Source organism: Genypterus blacodes, unplaced genomic scaffold, assembly GCF_046128005.1.
Source record: "Genypterus blacodes isolate CSIRO-AG114 ecotype Tasmania unplaced genomic scaffold, CSIRO-AGI_Gbla_v1 ptg000007l_1, whole genome shotgun sequence".
Classification (NCBI taxonomy): domain Eukaryota; kingdom Metazoa; phylum Chordata; class Actinopteri; order Ophidiiformes; family Ophidiidae; genus Genypterus; species Genypterus blacodes.
The window spans coordinates 3,588,637-3,612,707 of record NW_027466821.1 but is presented as its reverse complement, the minus strand read 5'-3'; the positions used below and the strand labels follow the sequence as shown (position 1 = coordinate 3,612,707).

The 24,071-nt window shown below is 44.5% G+C and overlaps 1 protein-coding gene across 3 annotated transcripts in view; it reads left to right on the top strand.

Moving 5' to 3' along the window:
* The window catches only part of celsr1a (cadherin EGF LAG seven-pass G-type receptor 1a), a 70,912-nt gene that overhangs the window by 26,808 nt on the left and 20,033 nt on the right, over positions 1-24,071 (top strand). For all 3 annotated transcript variants that reach the window (XM_076152137.1, XM_076152119.1, XM_076152128.1), the window contains exons 2-6: positions 4,409-4,764; positions 4,920-5,208; positions 7,414-7,636; positions 8,863-8,978; positions 10,270-10,358. In XM_076152137.1, the coding sequence (XP_076008252.1) occupies positions 4,409-4,764; positions 4,920-5,208; positions 7,414-7,636; positions 8,863-8,978; positions 10,270-10,358 (1,073 nt within the window). The remainder of the gene's footprint in view (positions 1-4,408; positions 4,765-4,919; positions 5,209-7,413; positions 7,637-8,862; positions 8,979-10,269; positions 10,359-24,071) is intronic.

Genomic DNA, 24,071 nt, shown 5'->3' with positions numbered 1-24,071 from the left:
ACAAACGCCCGTTTGTTTTCTGGTGTTTTGGTGGCCGTCCCTCTCGCTAGCTGACAAAACACCGCTGTTGATCTAACGCGGTGGCAAGGTGGGAGGAGGGGTGGCCACCAAAGTTGTCGGTTGACTTTATCTCTGTATCAACTCTGAGCAAACCAATACAACAGCGCTTAAGTGGAGAGTTTCAGAGTTCTTTTGTGTGGTTTGGATTTCATTTGATTAAAATTGTTCGAGGTTTGGAGCCAGCTTTTTATGCACTTGAGGTTTAATGCATTGTGTGTGTGTGTGTGTGTGTGTGTGTGTGTGTGTGTGTGTGTGTGTGTGTGTGTGTGTGTGTGTGTTTGTTGTTTGGCTGTCACTCACAGTAAAAGCTGTGACTTGTTTCCACAATCAAGGCTCAGTACAACCAAAGTCATACAAACAAGCACAGACTCTCTCTGTCCTTAAGTTTCTAGCCTCTGCCTCTGCCTCTACCTCTGTTTCCCTATCCCACACACACACACACACAGAGCGAGGCAAACCAATATAAAGTGTGTGTGGCTGCATGTGTGTGCCTGAGTGTGTGGTCATTTGTCCCCATCCACCAACACAAGTGTTATTGGTGCGACTTGCTCCACAGCTCATTAACGCCCCTTATCACCTCCTCTGCAGCCCTCACCACAGCTGCTTGCCTCTAACTGTGTGGCCTATCGTTACCTACTTTTGTATTTCTCAATGATGAATCCAGTTCCGTCTCACTGAATACGGTGTGGCTGCTCGCTAAACCAAATGATACCTATAAACACCTGAGTAGTGCGTTAATGGTGCAAATCTATTGACTCTTGTTTTATCAGCGCTGTTTATAGAACAATGATCAAATCACGAAGGGCCATAAACACATCAGTCATCTTTATTGGGCTGTCTAGAGAATTCATGTATGCGTGAAATGTGAGCCAATAGCAGTGCAGTTCTCGGCCATTGGAAATAAACAGGCTTGTCAAGGTAATGAACGATTTACCCAGGGTACTTCAAAAGCATTAGGATTACATTTCGTCTTTGATACTCCCAGCTCTTGCTTGTACTTAGAGGGTCATCTATCAAAATACCCTCTGTCGGAATAAGTCCCTCTTAAGTCTCTGTCTGTGTGTGTGTGTGTGTGTGTCTGTTTGTGTCAGAGACAGAGAGATAGTGGATCTTTTTCCATGGCGTCTGCCTGAGACACACCCTTTCCAGAATTCTGCCCGTCACTATCCTGTGTATGTTTGTGTGTCAGGGCCTGTTCTAGCAGCTGGTGGCCTCTATAAATAGTGTGGGATGCGATGCCCCTTCAAAGAGGGAAGAAAAGTGTCTTCAACCCTTAACACTTTTTCATATATTTATTAATTCTTTGGCTTCTACGCCCTGGTTGATAATCACTTATTACTCAGATGGGATTCTGGGTTATAATGATAATCCCAGAAGTATGAGTATGGTGGCCAAGGCAACAGCTGGTCAAATTCCTCAAATGTAATGGAAAGGCCCTTTACTGCTCCCTTCCTGTGTCCTTTAAGCAGGCATACACAGAGGAGGTCTTTATGAAAAGAAAGGTGATTTTGCTGACCCACAATTCACTGCTCCATCAATGTTTTTCTCTTTTCCTACAGTTTTTCAAGTGGCTTCAAATTTCTGGTTATAACTTTCCTCACCAGCTATACTTCTCATAAACTGATTGAGCGTCAAGTCATGCGTATTAAACATTTTTGCCCATATTGCAATACCAACAAAACATTGATAATGAGTATGTATGTAAACGTGCTGAAAGTCTTCCCCTCACTTTTCCCACCACTCCTTTGTAAAGTTAATAATGCTAAAGTTGACGTTAATAAGCTACCTTGCTGTTTAAAGTGTATGAGAATAGGTGACGAGGTACAGTATCAGACTTGTCAGTCAGCCCTGCCAAAGCCACTGAGTAGTACTTCCACTGTCAGAAGTTACGTTTGGGTGTATGGGTTTAAGTGTTGGAATGCACGAATGTCAGCTAACGGGCTGTTGTTGTGTTTAGTTAAGCCAGCGCTAACAGATTGTGTCAGGAGCTACTTGGTTTCTCGCCCATTTGATATGATGTTCTACAACTACTGATACCAACTTAAGAACAGTCGCTTTCTCGTGTAGCGTGCTTCAGCCTCAGTGCAGCTTCAAGTATGCTAATGTCTGTTCAGTTATTTGAAAATATGCAAAACGTTGTAACTTGCACTTAAACATGCTAATTTTTGCATTATCATACGTCTCATTGCGATACAGTATGAAAGTGTCAATGTATTCGCATTGGCTGAACATTCATGACCTAACTCATTTGCATTCCGTATTTTCTATATATTATTTTATTAATGCTAATAAATAAATAATAAATGATAAAACCATAGCTCGGGGTATACAGTGTATTGACCCAGACCCCGTCACGCCATTGTTTCTATTTGGCCCGTGACAATGCCAAAAAAACTTATTGCTGGCAGATAGCTGTAGTATTACCTCAGACGTTTAGCATTTAAGCTAACGGCTAAGTTTACATACAGCCTGCACACATTTATACATTGTGTGTATGTGTGTAAACTAACCGCTAATGTGTCTCTGGCAGCATGTGGGATACCGATGTATTCCCAGGCACACACACACACACACACACACACACACACACACACACACACACACATACACACACACACATATGCATAGGGACAGGTGTGGATGGCCACAGAGAGATAAACACAGTAGCCCACAGTTACTCTGTCTGTTGGCACTGTGTTGAATGAGTACATCCATTCCGGCATATTCAGCCTCCCAGCATCCAACAGCTGCTACTTAATGTCAGTGTCTTGCGGATTGACTTGGTAATGCGTGTGCTCAATTGTAAGTATGTTATTCGGTGTCTGTGCCGTTTGGAATCCAGGTTGTCCAATTGGAGTAAGCAAATAAGAGCATTGGCTGCCTGTAAATTCCCATTTTCTTATGTCTGTACCATGTCAGTACCACTGACTGAGCCATGTTCTCTGATATTGTGGGAACCAACCACTAGTCTGGTTAGCAGTCTGTTCGCGTCACAACCTGATGAGCTGACCTGTCCACACCCTCCGCTGATTGACTGTGTTTGTGCGTGTGTGTGTATGTGTGTTTTTGAGGGCATGTTCAGGTCCTGAGAAGTGACCTCATCTGCGAGTGAGAGTGACAGGGCATCTGCGGCACACACACACACACCGCACACTTGAGAACACAGCGCGGCACAGCAAAAGTCTGCAACCCGACCCATCTCTCTTTGCCGCCTCAACAGTATTATCCCCCCCCCTGCAAATTCATCTGGCCCCACCACCTGTTGCCAGCTGTATTTCACCCATCCAATGCCCTCTTCATCCTATAGCCTTCTGTTTCCCCTCCATAGACACCAGAACTCACAGCAGAGCCAGCCGTAGGTATGAGATCAGACCCAAACCTCCCCAGAGGCTGAAATCTGATCCAATTACACCCAGCCAGGGCTTGAATCAGGCCGAAAATCTAAACCTACTGGCAACCACTTAAGTCAATCTAGCGGCAAAAGTGTTACACAGAAACCAAGTCAAGCTGTCAAACTGCAGTGAAGAGAGAGGGAGGGAAAGGTTTGCTTTAAGGTTTAGGCAGATACAGATGCGCTCTGATGCCAGGTTTATACTTGACGTGAACTCGTACAATGGCTGCCATGTGGCTCCTGAAGTCATGGGAGACATGTTCATGTAATTTCCTTATCACTAGATTCAAGGATAAGTAACTCGTGTTCACTTTTCCTGCCAATTCAGTTTGCCTTTTGGGCAGAACTGACTTAACAAGTTTGACTTTGGTGTACAGTTACAATGAAAACACTCAGCGATTATCATTTTCAAACGGTTAAGTGACGAAATGTTCCACTCTAAACACTTAATATGTAGAATCTGGAGACAAAGGATCTGACTGTAGCGCAGAATAATTTTTTCCTTTATTTTGCCAGTGTTTGTAGTCTACGTGGGTTGGTAATTTTTATTAAATATTAAATGAGGATGTTTGATGTGCACTGTATCACAAAACGCACTGATCCAGCTGGGCATGGCCTTGAGTTTAAGGATACAGTCCAGCGGTTCTTCTGATAGTCATCTGGAAACTGTAGAGTTAAAAGAAAAAGTGGTTTTGACCTTACACTAGTAGACCGTGGTTGAATAAACACATTTTGGATTCAGTCCTGTGAGCAACCCTCCCTCACTGTCCCTCACTGTCTTAGTGAAATGAGGAGTCCAGAGTTTGTTTCACTGCCTAACCTGTCGTTGTAATTCGCTGTTACAGAAAACATTGAATGCGAATGTGTTGTTTGTCTTTACTGCTGATTTCTGTGTGTTGTTACTTTTAGCTTTCAATGTACAAATACTCAATCTATCTATCTGCTTTTTATTTTCAGATGGCTTCCATACGGTTGTGGCCCTCTGCACCCTGCGTGTCACCATCATCACCGATGACATGCTTACCAACAGCATCACTGTGCGACTGGAGAACATGTCCCAGGAGCGCTTCCTCTCCCCGCTGCTGAGCCTTTTTCTGGAGGGCGTGGCCGCCGTGCTCTCCACAAAGCGGGAAGCGGTGTTCGTGTTCAACATCCAAAACGACACGGACGTGCAAGGCTCCATCCTCAACGTAACCTTCTCAGCTCTTCAGCCGGGGGGCACGCAGGGCAAAGGGAGGTTCTTCCCCTCTGAGGAGCTGCAGGAGCAGATCTATCTCAACAGGACTCTGCTCAGGCTGATATCTTCTCAGGAGGTAACACACATAAGCACCAAAACATATACGTCCTAGATTAGTGTAAAGACCATGGCAATGTTGCTTTGGCTGGCGTTTGCTTAGAGATTTACTTTTGCTGACTCGGAAGATGAATTGAAATCTGAATTAAATACTCTAAATCTACTCCTCACCAGGTGTTGCCATTTGACGACAACATTTGCCTGCGGGAGCCCTGTGAGAACTACATGAAGTGTGTGTCCGTGCTGAAGTTTGACAGCTCGCCTCCCTTCATCGCCTCCGAGACGGTTCTGTTTCGGCCTATCCACCCCATCAATGGACTACGCTGCCGGTGTCCTATCGGTTTTACCGGTGACTACTGCGAGACTGAGATCGACCTGTGCTACTCAGGGCCCTGCAAAAACAACGGGCGGTGTCGGAGCCGAGAGGGAGGGTATACCTGTGAGTGCCTGGAAGACTTTACAGGTAAGTTGGTCAGATTTAGTCAGACAAAAGAAGTTGACAAATCTGTCTTCAAAAGCAATTACTAATGGATATTTCTTTCAAATTCAACTTGTTAATGAATCTTGATGCTGATTTTGACACATCTAATTATTTTATTTGGTAGATCGTCCGCAAGCTTTCCTTCAGCCTTACTCAGTGAAGCGATGTCAGGAGTCTTTTATCCTTAAAGACTACACAGTATAATTAAGTATGAGGTGGCCTTTCACGATTGCTTTAATGAGTTACAGAAAACTGCTCTGACAGGTTGTAAAATCTCTCATCAGCCATTGTCGTCAGATTGCGGTTGACCCTGGTGCAGAAAAGGAAAACGTGCTGTGTAATAGATATATGCAGCTGCACACACAAGTGCACATGTACACTAGGATTTACGGCTGTACAGAGGTGTGTGGAATCTCAGCTAGCCGGTCCGACCAGATCTAGCCCAAGTATCGCTTTTCCATTCGCTGAACTTTTATTAGCAATTTTTGCATTTGTCTTTGAAACTCTGCATGACGTTAATACCATGAATTAAGAGCGATCAGCCTGTTTTTATTCAGAATAAATGTTATCTCAGGGAAATTCCACGCCTGTAATCCCCAATCCTTCTATCCCATTTTTAGGTAATATAACCTCTTCTCTTGCTCATATATCCATGAAATCAGAAGTAAAAAAGACTTTGGGAAATTACGCTTTGAGATCAATGAAACAATTTCAATTTTCACAGGCCACAAATATAGTTGTCTGCTCATTCTCATGGCCAAGACTCAATAGACCAGTCACTGATCAGGAGCTCTGAGTTACAGTCACTCACTTGCACAGATGGTAGACGGGCTTCGGGAAGACTTGGAAGCGCTCACCATTCCCATTGAAACCACTTTCCAAAATATTTCCGAATGTCAGTGATCTTCCTCCCATACTTCCCCCTCGTTCATCCGATACGCAGATTTCTCCGCCTCGCTGTCTCTCGCTAATAGAGCCTAGCGAGCCTGTGACAGCCGCCATCCCACTCCTCTCTCCGTCCCTCCCTCCACTCTATCATTCCTCTCCTTCTCTTCCTCTATTTTCCCCCTTATCTGATGTAATTACCTGATTGTACCCGGCTTTGTCACTCACGCGCACCCGCTCGTATTTTTCTCCCACTCTCCAAGTCCATCTTTCCCATTCAGCCCTCATATTTTCCTACCCACACCTCCGACTCCCCCTTTGAAGGTCACAGTTCAACTCGAGATAGTCAGGGCCCATCAGGGGCCATTATGGGGCTGATGACAGCCAGGTCCTGCTCAGACCTCCTTGGGTTTCCTGCATTACAGGGAAACAGATACTTATAATTCTCCCTCGAAAAAGGATTACACTGAGGAGAGAAGGGCCATTACCTGGTTCCAGGCTGTGGTTCTGGGGGGGTCTGTGTGTCCTTAGCAGCAAGATCTGTACCTCCAAAACCTCGCTTGGATGGCAAGTTGACATGTAAACGCCCTGTGGGACAAAGAGACACCTATCACAGAGAACATTACAGTCGGACTGATACCTGTTGGTGTGTATTAGAGAAGGAATTTCAACAAGCAGAAGCAGGAACCTGGGTCTGGCTCGGTGCCTGACACAATGTGAAAATCTGTTTGGATCCAAGATGGAAGTCGGGGTTAATCCTCAGATGATTGTTGAGATAGTTAGCAGATCAGTCAACAAACAGCAAAAGTCAGGTTTTAGTTGGAGTACAAATTTCTCTACTTGCAATCACCCTAATAGATGATAATACCTGCTGCAAAACAAAATACTGGCTAAAAGGTTCTGCTCTCACTCTCTGTTTAGTCTTTGCGCGTGTCTTCCAGTCTCTACCCTCTCTCCCAGTCTCTTTATCTCTCATTCTTTCTCTCTTTCTCTGTCCAAATATGGCCAAATTACCATGTAGCTGCTTCCCAGAAAAGGCCAATAAACAGCTGCTGCTTAGGCTCAGTCGGAGATTGGCTCCTCGTGACAGATGTCTAAGAGGGGATCTACAACAAATAAGATAGTTTCCAAATCAGGACGTTTGTTAGTTTTATATCTGTGCATGACTGGAAATCACAAATCAGTGCCCATCATGCTTCACAGAGAAGATGTCAATGAATTGATGATGACAAGCGATTTATCACTGAAGCTACATTGAAAATTTCTCTTAATGTGTTACCCTCAAAACTTTTTTTCTCCCAGGTGAGCACTGTGAGGTGAACGCCTCGTCGGGCCGCTGCGTGCCGGGCGTGTGTAAGAACGGCGGCGAGTGCGTCAACCAGCTCGCAGGCGGCTTCAGGTGCAAGTGTCCCACCGGAGAGTTCGAGAAGCCCTACTGTGAGATGACCACCCGCAGCTTCCCTGGACATTCCTTCATCACCTTCAGAGGCCTGAGGCAAAGGTTCCACTTCACTGTCTCCTTCATGTGAGTTCCTGCTGGGCCAAACTGGCTTTACCTTGCTACAGTTGTAGGAAAAAACATTTTGGAATTGTCCTTTGACGATAAAACTTTGCAGGCTAATAGGTATTTTAATTGTTTTTAATGTCTTACATGAATTGTTCTGCTGTAGTAGCACTACCACTGTGATACTTGTCGCACTGTGTGTAGTAAACTGTAATTTAGGGAGTGCGGTGAGTTGCACAGATAAACACAGTCAGCTAAGTGTGTCAACTGGGGCGTGCCGAGGCATGTACACACTTTTGTATTGTGTTTCGCATTGCCTCCTCCCGTATAAACACTCACTCCACTACACACACATAGAGAATTTGCAGAAATGTGTGCAAAGAGACCTGGTTTTATGATCTTCAAACATTCAGAAAATGCTGGAGGAAAATAATGCTGGTTAAGCGAGTTTGTGACAGACACAAACACTGCAAATATTCCGTGTGGCAGGAGTTTTAGCTCTGGATTTTTAGCAATAGGTGAGATGAGTCGATGGAGACGCAGAATGATGGTGAGAAAGGTTTGTGGTCGGGTGAAAACAGGAAAGGCTGTGTGATGGGTCGCCCTTATCAGTGTTTGGTTACAGCCGCCCTGCCTTCCTGCCTGGCTGCCCCCTCTGACATCTGCTGAATGACTCCTGTGCCCTCACCTTACACTCCTAACACACACCAACCAGCCACACGTGCACACTCTGCCCCGTCCAAGCACACACACGTACGTCGGTGTATTCTTTTCTTTCATTTTTGCTCATTTCCACGTGATTACACTGCAGCATGTGTCCACTTAAGCAGGGGAGCCGCTTCCTGTCCACGGCTCACCGGCTTTTTGCCTCTCACATCCTGCCTTTCCTTTCCAAGTAGCTTTTCCTCAAGAACTCTTTCATCGTAAAGTTATCTGTACGGGCTTTAACGCTGTGACTCCTGTCTGTATGAGATGGAAAGGTGCGGAGAAATGTGACAGAAAACCAGCTCGAGCTCAGAAAAACTGTTAAAATTCCATCCTGGAGATCCACATTGGACCACCTGGGGTCAAAACATAGCCACAGACAACAAAAGGGGCACTTTCTTAGGGTTTCTGCCACCTTTAGACACACTGTTTACCAGTAATTTTAAGTAGATACCACATATTTATTCATGGTAACATATTCCTGACCTCCACCTCAACAATTTATTACAAACTATCATGAAAAACCACGTGTTTCACTGTAGGTTCGCTACCAGAGAGAGGAACGCTCTGCTGCTCTACAACGGCAGGTTCAACGAGAAACACGACTTCATCGCCTTGGAGATCATCGACGAGCAAATCCAGCTGACTTTCTCTGGAGGTGAGGCTTTTGCACTGTGTGTGTGTGTGTGTGTGTGTGTGTGTGTGTGTGTGTGTGTGTGTGTGAAGGTGGATATCGCTTCCAGTAATTGTGGTCAATATCAGCTCCTCGTGTTGGTAGATTAAAACAGGCGTAAGTGCAGTCTACCCTAAAGTGACTTTCACAAACGCCGGGGTAAATAGTTTTATCATTGTGTGTGTGTGTGTGTGTGTGTGTGTGTGTGTGTGTGTGTGTGTGTGTGTGTGTGTGTGTGTGTGTGTGTGTGTGTGTGTGTGTGTGTGGTAGTAGTGCAAATATACCTGTGTGTCTGTGTCTGTGTGTAGGTACGTGGAATGGGTGTGTTTTGCTGTTTTTAAAGCAGCTGCTTCCTCAAAGAGAGTAAGAGAGCTGTCAGGCTGATTAATGATAGCACAGACATGTAACGCCACACACACCCACATACGCACACACATACATACGTACATGCTCGTACGAACGAATTGACCCTCTAAATGTACTCAAAATGAATGCACAATGCGCAAATATTCACTTATATGCGGTACTAATCACGTAACGTTGATAACAAAGCGTCTGCAAATCAAACACACACACACACACTTTCCCATGGTTCCATACAGCAGGAATCCAGTCCATTATGATTATTTTGGGAGTGAAGCCAAAATCTTGTGCCTCACTTTAAATTAGGAATATGACTAACTATGCATGAGTCATCAAGTTCATGTGATAAACACTCATAACACAAGTTTAATGAGAGGAGTGTGTTGATTTGTTATCACTGTTTGCAGGTACATGCTGTAAATATGTGCAATCAAATCTGAATTTCCTCACACAGTTTGAGTTTTCTCTCCTGAAACACTAAAACACACACATCACTTATAAACTCTTTCCACCTCTCTCAATCACATGCAAAGACACACACACACACACATATTTCAGTGTTTGCTGATTTCCAGAGCAGTGGATTCCTGCCCAGGCTGCTCCTTCCTTTAGCAAACAGAGTAAACCTTCGGTAAAGCTGCTGCCATCTAACAATTTGATTCATGATCATGCTTGTTTGCGTGTGTGTACGTGTGTGTTTGTGTATGTCAGGTTAGGCCATACTCATTTCCTGAAATGATTACTGAACAAAACCCTGTCTGTTTAATGCATTAGTAGCACTTCCCTTCTTCAGTTCTCGTGAATTAACATTGTTAATTAGATTTCAGTAGTATTGATAAGTCCTTATTGCTCTACTCTTGCTCCCTTCTGTCCCTCTTCTTACACCCTCGTTCCTCTCTCCTTCGTCATCCAGGGGAGACAAAGACTACAGTGGCCCCCTTCGTCCCTGGTGGCGTCAGCGATGGTCAGTGGCACTCCATTCAGCTCCATTATTACAACAAGGTAAGAAACCAGATCGATCAGCTGCTGGTCCTCCAGCAGATTGATTATCTATACTATATATCTTCGCACCTGATCTTTCTCTTCTCTTTTTCATTATCCTTTCAGGAGTTAAAAACGAATGGGGTAAAATATGAGATGCTGATGTTTGCCTTACATTTGAGTGTAAATGGTGTAAAAAGTTTATATCTCGTCAATTATTGAGAGGTTTGTATTGTTGCAGAGGTGAATTTTGCATTTTCACATACATTTTGCAGCCATCATTGAATATAAACTTTGCTTTAGAGTTCAGAGTGCTCCTAGAGTCTTGCTCACTGGAAGCTACCTTACTCTCTGTTGTCTGGCTCAAGTCAAGTACAGGCAAGTGACATCTTGTTTGAAGGTCTGTACACTATAGGACGGCTTCATTACATTCAAAGTCAGTAGTTAGATGACGAATCAATGATCATAGTTTAATGTTACCTGTAATCATCACTGCAGGGGCCCAATTTGCTTATTTCTCACGCGGTTGAAGGTTGCTGAACCAAAGTGTATCAAATCATTCCTTGAAGCTATCCAGGGCATTGACCCTAACTGCTTAATTGGCGGGGAGGGTAAAGGTTCATGGCCCTTGTCTAGCTTGACATACACTCCACTTACTCACGCCCCCAGATCAGCCTCAAGACTGTTTTAGACAGATTTTCGAATATATATAGGTGGGAACGTTTTTAAGGGCCTCTATCTTCTTTCGCTGGATTTGTTTGATCCACCCTGCCAGACTTTTCCATGGTATGCAGTTGGATTAACAATTCCAGGATTCATTCATTCATTCCAGTTTCATATTGTCCTGGATTTCTGCTCGAGGTTTCATTTATACACACCTCAATCACTCAATATGCAGGCAAATTTACAGACAGAATGCTCTGTGTGAATAAGCCATTACGAAAGCAGCACAGCAGAGGTCAAAAGTTCAACATGCTGAGCTGACCAAGACACAGCTGTGGTTCTTGCGGGTTTCTGAATTGTGAAATTAAAACACAGCACCTAAACAATGTTATTTTCAAGATGGTACACTCGCATCCAATTTAATCTAATCTGAATCACAAAGCGGTGTCACGGGGTCCAAAGAGATCCGCCCCGACGTTCCCACGCTGGTCGTCTTGCCTCTATGCTACGTCCAATCTCAAAAACAGACGGGAGATTATTTCATAACGTAGCTCATGTATCAACTTCAGTGGTAATATTATATCAGAACGGCTTACATTGTAGGGAATTGCAGGTGTTGTTTTCCAGCAAACTTCCACAGCCTGCGGGCATTGTTGTAACAATATGAATCAGACGTGCAACAAGGTAACACTGGTGTTTTTAGCATGTATGGGTTATGGTCACATGAGACAAAAGTGGTGGCTCGTCAGTGTCTACCGAGGCTGAAATAGCCATGTTGGATGTATCTTAAGCATAGCATTACAAATAGGAAGTTGGGCCTAGTTTTACCTGGACAAAGATTAATAATCCACAGTTCAGAATAATTTAAAGTTGAAACATCACAGAACTAGTCCTGTCTTTGTCCTTTTCATGAGCTATAACACTAATAGGGCAGCATGTTCAACACAGTACTTTGCTTCAATCAAAGGAAACAATCTTCCTTCCTTCCCTTCTTTTCTACGGTCTGCCTCCCTCCTTTCCTCTTTCCTTCCTACATGCCTGACTCTCCTTGTATCCTTGCCTGACCACTGCATCACCCCGGCCTGACTCAAAGACATCCAGCCTTTTTTTCTTGGCCTATACATCAGCCAAGGGTAACCAGTGACAATGCACAGCTTCTCAGATTTCACAGGATGTTCGCCCAACACACCGCGTCTACACACCATCGCCTTGACAGGGACACATTCATCCCAGGTGATGAATCAGTTGTTCCCGACTTTACCGTGTTGGCTGCAGGGTCGCATCTGTACCTATTGTTCTCGGCATATTAAGGCCACATGTCTCCCTCTTTGACATTGCCGCCTCTCAACAGGATAATGACGTTAGAGACAATGGCTCAACCCTTGTAGTGCTTTGTTAACACTGCTGCGAGGCTCCTGACTACCACAGGTATCATGTGCTCAGTACTCGCAGTTTGCATTGAAGCCATTCCTGTTTTATTTGTCTCATGTGTTTGTTGGGGCATCACCGTGGAAACCAGAGATTACTTTTCACAGTGCCCGTCCGAACAGATTTTCCCTTCCTTTTTCACTTCATCACAGTTTTTCTGTTTACTTTTTATTGTTTGTTTAATTTTGCTGCGGAATTCCTGTCTTCACTCTCTGTTTCATGGGAACAGGTTTTGGAAGCCGTTGCATGCAAATACAGGCACATGCACACACATCTGGTCTCAGCAATAGCAGTGTGTGTATTATTCTGAGCACATGGAAGCAGAAGGTTTGGATGGCTGCATTCCACCAATGTCAGCCTCAATTCAGACCCATGATTTGCAGGGCTGGTGACACATTCCATTTAAATTAGCTCCATGGTGACTGCAGTACTGATAGAAGGTCATCTTTCCCTCACCTGATGAATGATCAGAAGTAAGATTCACTGTTTGTAATTTGATCGCGGATCAGTCGCTGGAGGCATTACTGGAAATGTATACGGCAGAAAGCAGTAATGCTCTCACTATAGATTAGATGCGTTGACATGTGAATGTATGGGAACGTATTAAGGCGTCCATACATTATGTTCACTCACGCACACACACTTGTCTTTAGCTGGTTTTGCTGACATAGCCCACTCAGGGTAGATTTAAGATTCAGAGTCCCATTCTGGAGCTATGATGTGCTCGATCCAAATTCCTCTCTTACACACCCATGAACATACACACACGCACACACTTACATATATAGCTTTACAATTATGTGGAAATGTTATCTTGTTTAGAGGGTTTAAGCATTTAAGAGATGGAGAGATTTTGGCCAGTGGTAACTGATATATTGTTTTCCCTCCCACGAGACAAGGTTTAACGGTCCTAACGGCACACTCTTACACACAAACACACACACACATACAAACACATGCACGCACGCACACACACAGAGGGTGATTTACTAGGTCAGAAGATGGGGCGGTTTGAGGTTGTACTGGTGCCCCTCTTTAAAGCCTCTCCTCCTCCTCAGAATAGCCATGGTGCCTCTGCCTAAAAACATGGGTCAAAGGTCAGGGGAGGGTTGGCATGACAACAGTCATGGACTTGTCATTGTTGTAATGCTCTGGGTCGGTTGAAAAGCTGCGTGCTGTGTTTGCATCTGTTGGGGGCCAATCAAATAGAGAGCTGCTGTATGTGTGTGTGTGTGTGTGTGTGTGTGTGTGTGGGGGGGGGGGGGGGGGTCTTAGTACTAATGGAGATGTTGCACAATAGATGGGGCAGGATGAAGACATTTTTGAAATTCCTGCTTTATTTGATCTTGATGTCATGTCTCAAGGACAGTTGGCCTGTGTCGGCAATGCAAAGCTTAACAGGAAACACCCGCACTTACACTCTGCACAGACACACACACACACACAAGGAGCGTAGATGGGTATCCCCGGAGCAGCAGGAGGCCGCAGTTTTTGATGTTTACTCACTACAGGAAATGATGTGCTTTAGCTGGACACAGGGCAGGATGTCAGTGGAAATCATGACTGTAAGTCGTGACTGTCGTTCACTTGCTCTGTGGACATTTTGAATGGCTTGTCTGTGATCACAAAGTCAATAAATTAGAAGGTTTTAATGAGATTTTACCAAGCAACTTTTATCAAGAATAAAGAATGAGACAAATGACTAAAGCACCAGCTACCTCTGAGCCACAGTGTTGGATAAACTGTAATAACCTCCAAGAAATCATTCACATTTTACCAAGTTCACCAAAGCAGAGCAAGTCTTCTCCTATATCTGCCGACATCACGTGCCTGTGCGCTTGATTCTTGACACTTCGCACAGGCCTGACATGTTAATGGCGTCGCACCGGCCAATATTTACAGCAGGGTGGCTAAACGGCATTCCCAGACAGGCTTTACTGGCTCTTATCGCCAAAAGCTTCGCTCTTTGTACTTCTGTTGCTTCTCTCCATCTCTCACTCCGGGACTGTTTACATTGAGCATGAATTAGTAGATTACTTACCCCTTTTAAATAGAACACAACAGCTGATGTCAGTTAGGGAAGGATAGGATGACTCCAGCCACCGCAGACGAAGCCCAATTTAGTGTCAATCGAGGTTTAACTGCCAGCATGTTCTCATTTGTGTCAGCTCTGCCAGAGTTTGGGTCGAGCACAGGCCAGTTTTGAGCACATGAAGGTCCGCCATATGCTTCACCTGACCTTGCCCTGGCAAATAATAAGATAACATTTTCAGATTAAAGGGATAACGGCAAGCACTTTCAGGAGAGAGGATGAGTTTGGGAATAATGGAGCTCACTTTCGCCTTCTGGTTCTCTTCAAGATATCTCTTTGGTTTGCTTTGAACATTCTGCAGTGAAGCAGAAGTTCATAGCAGCAATTTTGAGTGGGTCTAAGCATCAATAAGCACATGGACATCCAGTCAAAACCAAACATATCCAAGGCTCCAAAGTGTTTTGTCTAACTGTGACCTCTCTCTCTTACTCTCTTTTGGGTCTGCAGGAGAGCTTGATATACAGTCATACACTCACGTCTTTACACATACAAACAGACACACACACACACAGACACACACACAGTGGAAAATTGCTCTGGGAGTACAGTGCTGAGAGCTTCTTCCACTGTGTCTTATTGTCAATAGTGGAGGGCACAGGCACACACATGCCTTATTAGGGTAGTGTAACATGGTGTGACACACACACAGACACACACACACACACACACACAATTATTCCGGTGTATGTAAGAACAGAGAATACTGTGTGGGTGTGTGTGTTGTGATCAGATGCGCTTTGCGCGACACAGAGGGACCGTGACACCACGCCTAACAACCATGTGTCTCTCTGTGTGTATGTGTGTGCATGTGTGTGCGTGTGATAGTGCAGTCTGTGTGTGCTTCTTTCTGCTAAGTGCGTTTTTAAAAGGTTAACTGGTTATTTTGGAGGTGAGGCCCCTGCAGAGAGTGTTTTTAGAGGAAGAGGCCGTGTTATTCTTTGTTCTTCTTGACGCACGTTTCCTCAGACCTCACTTGAGGTTATCATGGCACACAAGAAACACACGGCCATCGCTACCCTTCGCTTTAAAGAATGGAAGTTATTAACAGAAAATACACTGTATGAGCAGAGACATTGTTTGCGCTTGAACCATGCGACCTAAGACTTTTGGTTTACTTTATTCATGTAAACTAAAACTCACTCTGTCGTCCCGGCAACTGAACATTCCCTGTGTTTTTCCTGCTGCAAATTTCACCTGCAAAGGACTTGGCTGTGTGATGTAAATCTGCCAGAGATGCTTTTGTCTGAAGCCCAGTGCTTGAGTTGTTGCCTATTGTGCGAGCTGGTGGGAAATCTGTCTTTGAAGTTGGCGCAAAGGAAATGTCTTGCGTTTGTCTTGCCATTTTGTGGGCAAATTGGGTAACAAATCTGACATTTGACACTTTCCACATGTGTGCTTCTGTACACACACATGCAAGCATGCTTTCTAACCTTGTGCTTGGATACGTAGACATACAGCATTATTTGCTTCATTTGATGTGTATGTTAATCTCCTTGTTGTGGTTGATGCATATAGAAATAGACATGCTGTAAGTTTTAATAGATGGTGACATGGGTTCGGCTGTGGGGCTGTCGGTGTCTAACGCGGTGTCCCTCTCTCTCACGGTGTCTCTCTCCCAGGAAGGGGGGAGTCTGGTGGACTCCAGCGGGGCTCTGCGCCTCCCGCTCTATACTGCCTGGCTGGAGCTCAATCAGAAGGAGGTAACCTCCGACCTCTAGCCTAGCCCAAGTCTGGTGCTTCTTTTTTTTCGGGGTGTCTCATTTAGTCACTTCTTTGCTTCTAGTTCAGTGCACTGGACTAACTCTCCATGCTTACCTTACATGTGCAGGGGTAACATGGCCTCCCTAGTCTTAGCTCTAGTGCAGCCTGAAGAAGAGGCTGCAGGTCTGGGTTGGATTTTTGCTGTGCTGTGGTTTCCTGGATCTGTTTTGTCCTATAGAAGGTGTGTGTTCGGTAGTTGGTAGTCTCTGATCGTTTGACTCTTGAAAGTAGGATCTTGGCCCGCGTTTCCAAAAGCTTAACTTGATGATGGCACAAAATAGTCATAACAAAGGCTTTGGGAAACTTGGACCTCACTACTTCAACTTGGCTTCGTGTGATGCTGCATGTTCACAGCTATATTCACTTTCTAGCTTGGAGGGGAAAACACAACGTCAAGCTGAATATCAAATTTCAGAGATGAGGCACTAACGAATGTGTTTTCTTTCTCCGTATCTCTCCAACTACCTATATTTTACATTTATCCTATCTTTTTTTCATTCCTTCTTTTTCCAGCAGTGTGTTGCAGAAATGAAACACTAACCCAACTTTCTTCTGTCTGTCAACTCACATCTACCTCTCATCAGTTGATGTTCGTTCAGGTGAAACAAACATGTCTGTGCATCGGCGTGCAGACAGACTGGCAGGCAGGTAGACACCCAGCGAGTTGCAATTGTGTTTTATTTGGCAGCGGCGCTTAGGGCAAAAGTGCCGATTCTGTCAGGCAGGATTAACAAAGCTCAGAAAATGTGTGAAGATGCCTGTTGTAATGAGTGTGGACAGTAAACAGCACTCAACTCACACGTCTCTGTTTATTTATTTTGATTGGGTTTAATTTTAGCTGGAATCCTTTATCGTCACTTGTGTGTGTGTGCATTTCTTTATGTGTTGGTTTTAATTGGAGAATTATCCAAATAATAGGAAGAAGTTATTTGGATGTCGATGCAGTTTAAAAGTTTCAAATTGCATTTATTATCCGTTTATTGTTCAAGGTTTTTAAAAATTGTAAAAACTATTTTATTTGACATTCTTTACATTTACAATATGTGGAAAATGTGTGACAGAGATTCTTGCTATCTAGGAGGATACCAGCCTTGATAACATGTACATCGGTGTAAAGGATTTTTGTGTGTTTCTCTGTATGTGTTTGTACCTGGCTGAGTGAGATGCCAGTCAGTAGGAACAGCAGAACACTATTCTGTCTTTCAGGAACAGAGATAAATCTGTCACTACAGACCACCTTCATACATGACTGATTAACTCGCTACATCTCTCTCACTCACTCTCCTGGCACGTGTGTGTGTGTCAATGAAAGCAGGACGCTTCGCACACCTCACCTAGCACAACCTAAGGCTCTGAGAGAGACGGTGGAATTCCGGAGAGGGTAGAAGAGAGGGAAAGAAATGTTGAGGAAGTTGTGTGTAGTTTATAACCTCTATAAACTCCTGACACTAATGCGTGTCACTCCTCCTCCCTCCCTCCTTCCCTCTTCCTCCTCCCTTCCCTCGCGTCTCTCATATCTTATCTCTTATGTGATTCTTATCGGCTGTGTTTTATTGTGCCATGCCTTTTACTGCCGAACGTTAACATCGATCCTAATGATCCTTAATTGCTTCCAGTCTGTTTAGATAGTGGTTAGATCTCCGGTGCTAATTGAAGATACTGTACATTTCAGATGGTTACAATCTAAGTAGCTGGGAGTTCACGAGGGAATTCCAGGCAGTCGACGCTCAATTTGTTCCAAAACTTATTTGGAATGTATTAACTGATGGATCATTAGCTGCCCTGGAAACTTCCAGTTGCTTAGTCATTTGCTTCTGTAATATCTTAACATCAACATGGAACACAAGGAAATTGACCTGCTTACAAGGCCAGCGAGTGTTTGTCCACTATCCCCATTGTACAGCCCACCGTGCAGCTCTGGCCTGACTGACACAGCTGTCCAACCAGAGCAGAGCTGACTTAAAGAGTATGTAAATGTCACAAAGGGATTTTGTCAGGTGAAGATGAAAGTTATTTAAGTTAATGTACTGTCACTGTAAAATGACATTCTTGATTGCAGTGTGAGGAGGGATGTCAGTGCTCAATTTGCACAGCCGTGCTGCATCAGTGGAAAGTAGAAGTGGATCCCTGTGTCTCATATATTTAAGTATTTCATTGGTTTAGTGGTTTCGGTAAGTGAACGTAGGAGCATGGAAATCCATATAGGTCTCATTTGAATTGTTCCACTTTGGTTGATGAAACATATTGACTATCTATAGAATATCAAATAAAATATAACATTTTTGTGGTTTTAGGAAGTGACATAGACAATTACTTAATTTCATCTTTCTAAAATCCTGACTGATGTCTTACAGTTCATTATGGAAACTCTTAAAAAGATTACTAGAACTTCACTTCTATAAAGTAAAATTGTATTTTATGGTGATAAATGAATATAGATAAAGATCAGCGACAAAAAGAAAAACCTAAATAATAAATTATACAAAAAATGTGCCAGCAAACAATGCTTTAAAATAAAATGTGGCTCATCTCCTTTAGCACATCAATAACAAGATGATCCCATTCATGTCACCCCACACACAAGTGGACATATTAGTCGACTTGTAGGAGAAACTTTCTCAAGCTGTACCAAACCAGATAGAGTTACACTTACCACAGTGTGTGTGTGTGTGTGTGTGTGTGTGTGTGTGTGTGTGTGTGTGTGTGTGTGTGTGTGTGTGTGTGTGTGTGTCTCATCCGCTCATTTGTTTTCGTCGCTTGAAAGCTATGGGCTAACAAAAGACGCTGTCCATCTGTCCCTGGCGATAGATAGGAGCGCGATGAGGAGAGGAAGACAGCAGTAACATATAGGCTTGAACGTTGGACTCCGTAGCCTCGTGTAAGGCCTCTGGGAGCAAAGTGTGAGTGTGTGTGTGTGTGTGTGTGTGTGTGTGTGTGTGTGTGTGTGTGTGTGTGTGTGTGTGTGTTTGAATAATTCACACTTCTAGGTTTACATAGCCACAGGGAAGGTGAGGTAATGTGGACATGACATGGGTTTTTGCTGCCAGAGGGAATGTAGGACACAGTAGCCTGTGCGTGACGAAGCCAAAACTTGACTTCAGACACACACACACGCACACACAGACAGTCTCTCATACACCTACATACACACACCTACTGTCTGTTTGTGGCAGCAGTGTCTAAAGGAAATATTAGTTTTGGTCACTTGCCCATCTTGATTTTTCATTCCAGGTTTTGTTGTGGCACCAAAACTGTTGTTTTACGGACAGCTTCTGATATTGAAACATGTTTTTTTGGTCTCGGTTGACACTGACACACACACACACACACACACACACACACACACACACACTTTAAAGCCTTTCACCTTAAGAGAAGTAGCACTTAAGTGCGGGAGAAATTGAGCAACAATGGCGCTTCCTTAGGCAAACCCAAATAAAACAGAGGGCTGTGCGTCCTTCTTCCTTAATGATCGAAATGAACCGCATGGCCGGCTGCAGCTCTGTCAGCCACTTCCTCACACACACACACACACACACACACACACACACACACACGACTGCCGCTTGCTCACTCAACACATAGAAAAACATTCCACACACATCCTTCCCATTCTCCACAATTACATGCACAAATCTATAATGACCACCAATAGTAGTTGTACCTCTGTTCCACCCGCGACACACACACATACAAACACACACCCACACACATTTCCTTGTCATTAGTTGCTCATTTTGACAGTGTTGAAGGTGTTTTGGGCTAAGCTGTCCCACTGTGTTTTGCATGTAACTCAATCCATGCAGCAAGGCCCTTTATCCCGGCCGGAGGGCTGCTTGAGTTATCATGTCGTCTTCGACAGGCAGCTGATGGTAATAGACGTTTGTGTGTGTGGGAGGGAGGGGGAATGATGTGTGGGCCTTGGTGGGTCATTGTGTTGTATGTGTGTAGGGGGAGTTACCGTAAAAAGTGTGCGTCTGTGTTGCAACTGTCAATATGCTGTGTGTTTTGCTGTATACGTTTTTTGTTTTAGCATCTGTTTGTGTGTGTGTGTGTGAGACGCCTCACGTTCTCTGCCTCTCCCGTCTTTGTGGGTAACTGTGGGGATCAAGTGCGTTACCATGGCTGCGGCGAGCCTTTGGCCCCCCAAGAGACGGAGACTTTAGAAATGAACAGGGGGAATGTTGAACCCCCCCAAGAGTGCGTGCGTGCGTGCGTGCGTGCGTGCGTGCGTGCGTGCGTGCGTGCGTGCGTGCGTGCGTGCGTGCGTGCGTGCGTGCGTGCGTGCGTGCGTGCGTGCGAAGGGGTAAATAAGAGACTCTCATGGGGTGCCTCAAAACAAGGGCCAAGTGCACTTGAAGACAAGGGGTCAGAAAGTGGCCTGAAATTGTGCACAGGTCCACCAGCCATGGAATTCCAAGCCATGACTGAGCTGGGAATTTTTTTAAGGAATTCTGTAATGAGTATTTCTTTTTTTTTACCAAACTGGTCCTATCATGTCTTAAGACTTACTTTCCTTTCTCCTCTTTTTTCCAAAATCCAAATAGAATCCTTCGTCTTATCAATTTGGTGTTTGATTGATTGGATTACCTCCTGTGTGTGTGTGTGTGTGTGTGTGTGTGTGTGTGTGTGTGTGTGTGAAACTTGTTTAGCATGGGAACTGCGTGTGTGCACAGTTGTAAACTAGCAGCTGTGTAAATGCTCATATATCCTCTCCATATTATACACACATTACACGCATGATCTATGTATCTAGTTATACACTGACAGTGTGTGTTTGTGCCGGTGTAACAGCTGCACTCCCTCTCTCTTTCGCTCTCTCTCTCTCTGTCTTTTTTCGGTCCTTCTCTCTCTTTTCTCTCTCTCTTTTCTCTCTCTCTCATTTCTCTCTCTCTCTTTCACTCTATGTCGTCCTCGCTGTGCTTCACTGAACCTTAAAGAGACAATAAGATCATAATCTGACGTCTGACTGACTTAGCGTTCCTCTGCTAGAAAGTACTTGCTGAGTGATCGGCTCCGTCTCAGACAAATCACCTATTGTGGCCGCCGAACGCCTCGATTATTGGTCTTTTCTCAACAGTCTGAGGCATAATTTGCACCATTGTGCTTTTGCATAACACACAGCAGATTGGCATTATCTTCTTTTTCCCCCACGTGATTTCTGATGGACTAGGTGCCATAACCAAGCCACCAAGTCATGTCGCAACACAAACACCTGACAAGCACAGACCTGAGACTTGTGACTCGCTCAATTTCTTGCTCACTTGTGCAGAATTCCAGCTTTGGGGCTTGCGGTGACACTTTTCTCCATGAGTCACCCGAGATTTGAAAAGCTCCAGCGCTGCTGTAGTGTGCACACTATTCTCTAGATTTTTCATCTTGCAATTAAAGCAAAAATGCAGAATAAGCCCTGCGAGTGGATGGAATTAATAGGATTCCTTTGTAATATAGGCTACATGACTCGGTTAATCAGCTTATGAGAGGAAGTACCACAGGTATTGAAATGCTCGCTCATGCGTACGAAGCTCTGGTTTTAGTATTTCACTCGTGGAGAAGCTCTAAGAGGCATTTACTTGTTTCTTCAGCGATATCACTTTCTGTTGCTGCAGGGCTGCAGGCTTTGTTTTTCTCCAAAACTAAACCAGATCAGCTTTTATCGCCCAAACTAGACTGGAACAAGTCTCTCTCTCTCATAGCAGGCAGTGAGTGGCCCAGGGGGACGTTAATGTTTCATAGCAGTGGGTGTTTAATGCCCCCCCTGCTGCAAGGGTGAATCTCCATTTCTGATTTCGCATATGTGTGCTAAACTTTCAAGGTTTGCGCTTTGGGTTATATTGTGATCCTACTGTCGTACAAGCATGATCAACGGTATCCCTGCACGCCCCGACACTCCCTCACTTGTGTCAGAAATGCAGCGAGTGTAGCGTCTCACCACAGGGTGCTGTCAGGAAGGGGAGTCCAGGTTACATAACGCCACATTAAATCTTGTCACTCGCTTTTCAAACGTCAAACCGTCCTCCCTCTCCTCTGCGTTTGGAATCGCACAAACAGAGAGTTCGGCAGTTTACATGTGGGCAGACCTGAAAGACAGATGCCTGTGGTTGCTACAGTTATATAAAGAAGGAAATAGCAAGACGGGTGGGGTTCACAGAAGTTGGCACCTTTAGGTACCGGGGGGCAATTGGCTCCTTGTCGCTCTCTCTCTCTCTCTCCCTCCCTCTCTCCGCCTCTCTCTCTCTCTCTCTCTCCCCTTGTCACTCTGATAGGAATGATACAGCTGTAAACATATTACAGTTACAGCTCGCTTTATTTATATGATGAACAATGAATAAATCCCAGTGTCCTCTTCCCCCCGCTCATCCTTTGGTCGATTGCAGGAATGTGTAGGTTTGATATGCCGAGTGCAGTTGAGACATGAGTTCATCCGTGACGACCACGCCTGCTGTCCTTGCTATTGTCACACATCCACAGGAAAGGGATCAAATGCTCCCACGGCTGGCTCGCTCACTGACTGTCTTAATCTGTGTGTGTGCGTTTGTGAGTGAGTGAGTGAGAGAGAGAGAGAGAGAGAGAGCAGACTTTCAGCTGTTTGGATGCTTTTCCTGCTCGTCCTTGTGGAAAGCGTGAAAGTGTTTTTGTGGAGGCAGTGGAAACAGGGCACAGCGGAGGGAGTGGCAATGATGAACGACAATGAAGCCCCCCTGTGGGTTGGAAAAGTTTGGCCGGGCCGGAGCCCACCTGGGCCAAAATGGAAGCGCCTGCCACTCGCCTACACCGCCCCCCCTCTGCGGCTCGTCGCTTGCCAGTTTCTCTTTGTCTCCCTCCTCCTATTTTTGTCCGTCGCTCCCTCTTTTCTATTTTTCGTCCTCTTATTTCCTCCTCCTTTGTTTGCCATGTCTCTGCTCGAGTATTCAATTTCTCCAAGCCTATTTGTGCAGACAAACATTCTCTCACACACTCTCTACTGCCTCATCTGTTGCTTTTATCCAAATTTATCTCCTTTTTATCATGGCATACCTTCATGTTTTCACATGGAGGTGTATTGCTTTGCTTTGGTCTCGTTTGTAATCTTCCAATCTGTCTTAAATCTAAACAAGTGGGTTGCCTTGCAGTATGTAAACAGTGCATCATTATCATACCTGGCATCTGCTCTCCCATTGTTGTGTTTTTAGTAGTTTAGAGATTTAACACTCTCCCAGGAGAGATAGCAGATTGAGAGAGATAGGGCAATAAAATAAAACATGAGGGTTTCATCTTCTGTTATGCAATATTCTATATGTTTTGAGATAAATTCTGTCACTTTATAGGTATCAGTCAGCATATGTAGGACGCTGGTTTATTTTGTAAAACGAAACTATTTCAGAGTATCAAGATGCCTTCAGTGCCTCATTTCCATGCCCGTAAAAGTGTAATTTTGAGATACTAATACACAAATGTTTCTGCTTTCATTTCCAAGCTTACCTTTGTTAAGCAAATGCTCCACTTTCACACATTTCAAACACAATTTAAGCCGTTTGGTGGCCTGATTCTTCTTGGCCTGTCCAAATTCAACTGGTCGGCTGCAGGGCCTTGATGGAGGAATTATCCCGCTTAGTTGATCATTAGTTGTGAGCCGACGCACAATAGTGGTTTTGTCGCCCATTTAAGTCAAGAAAGGCCTGCTTACTTCCCATTCCAAGTTTGTAAAAGTCAGCCAGGCATTGTTTGCGAGGTGCTGATGGAAAAATAAAATCTATAAATCAGAAAGCATTAAAACGTCTTCAGTCAGTGTTTGCAGTGTGTAACAGAAT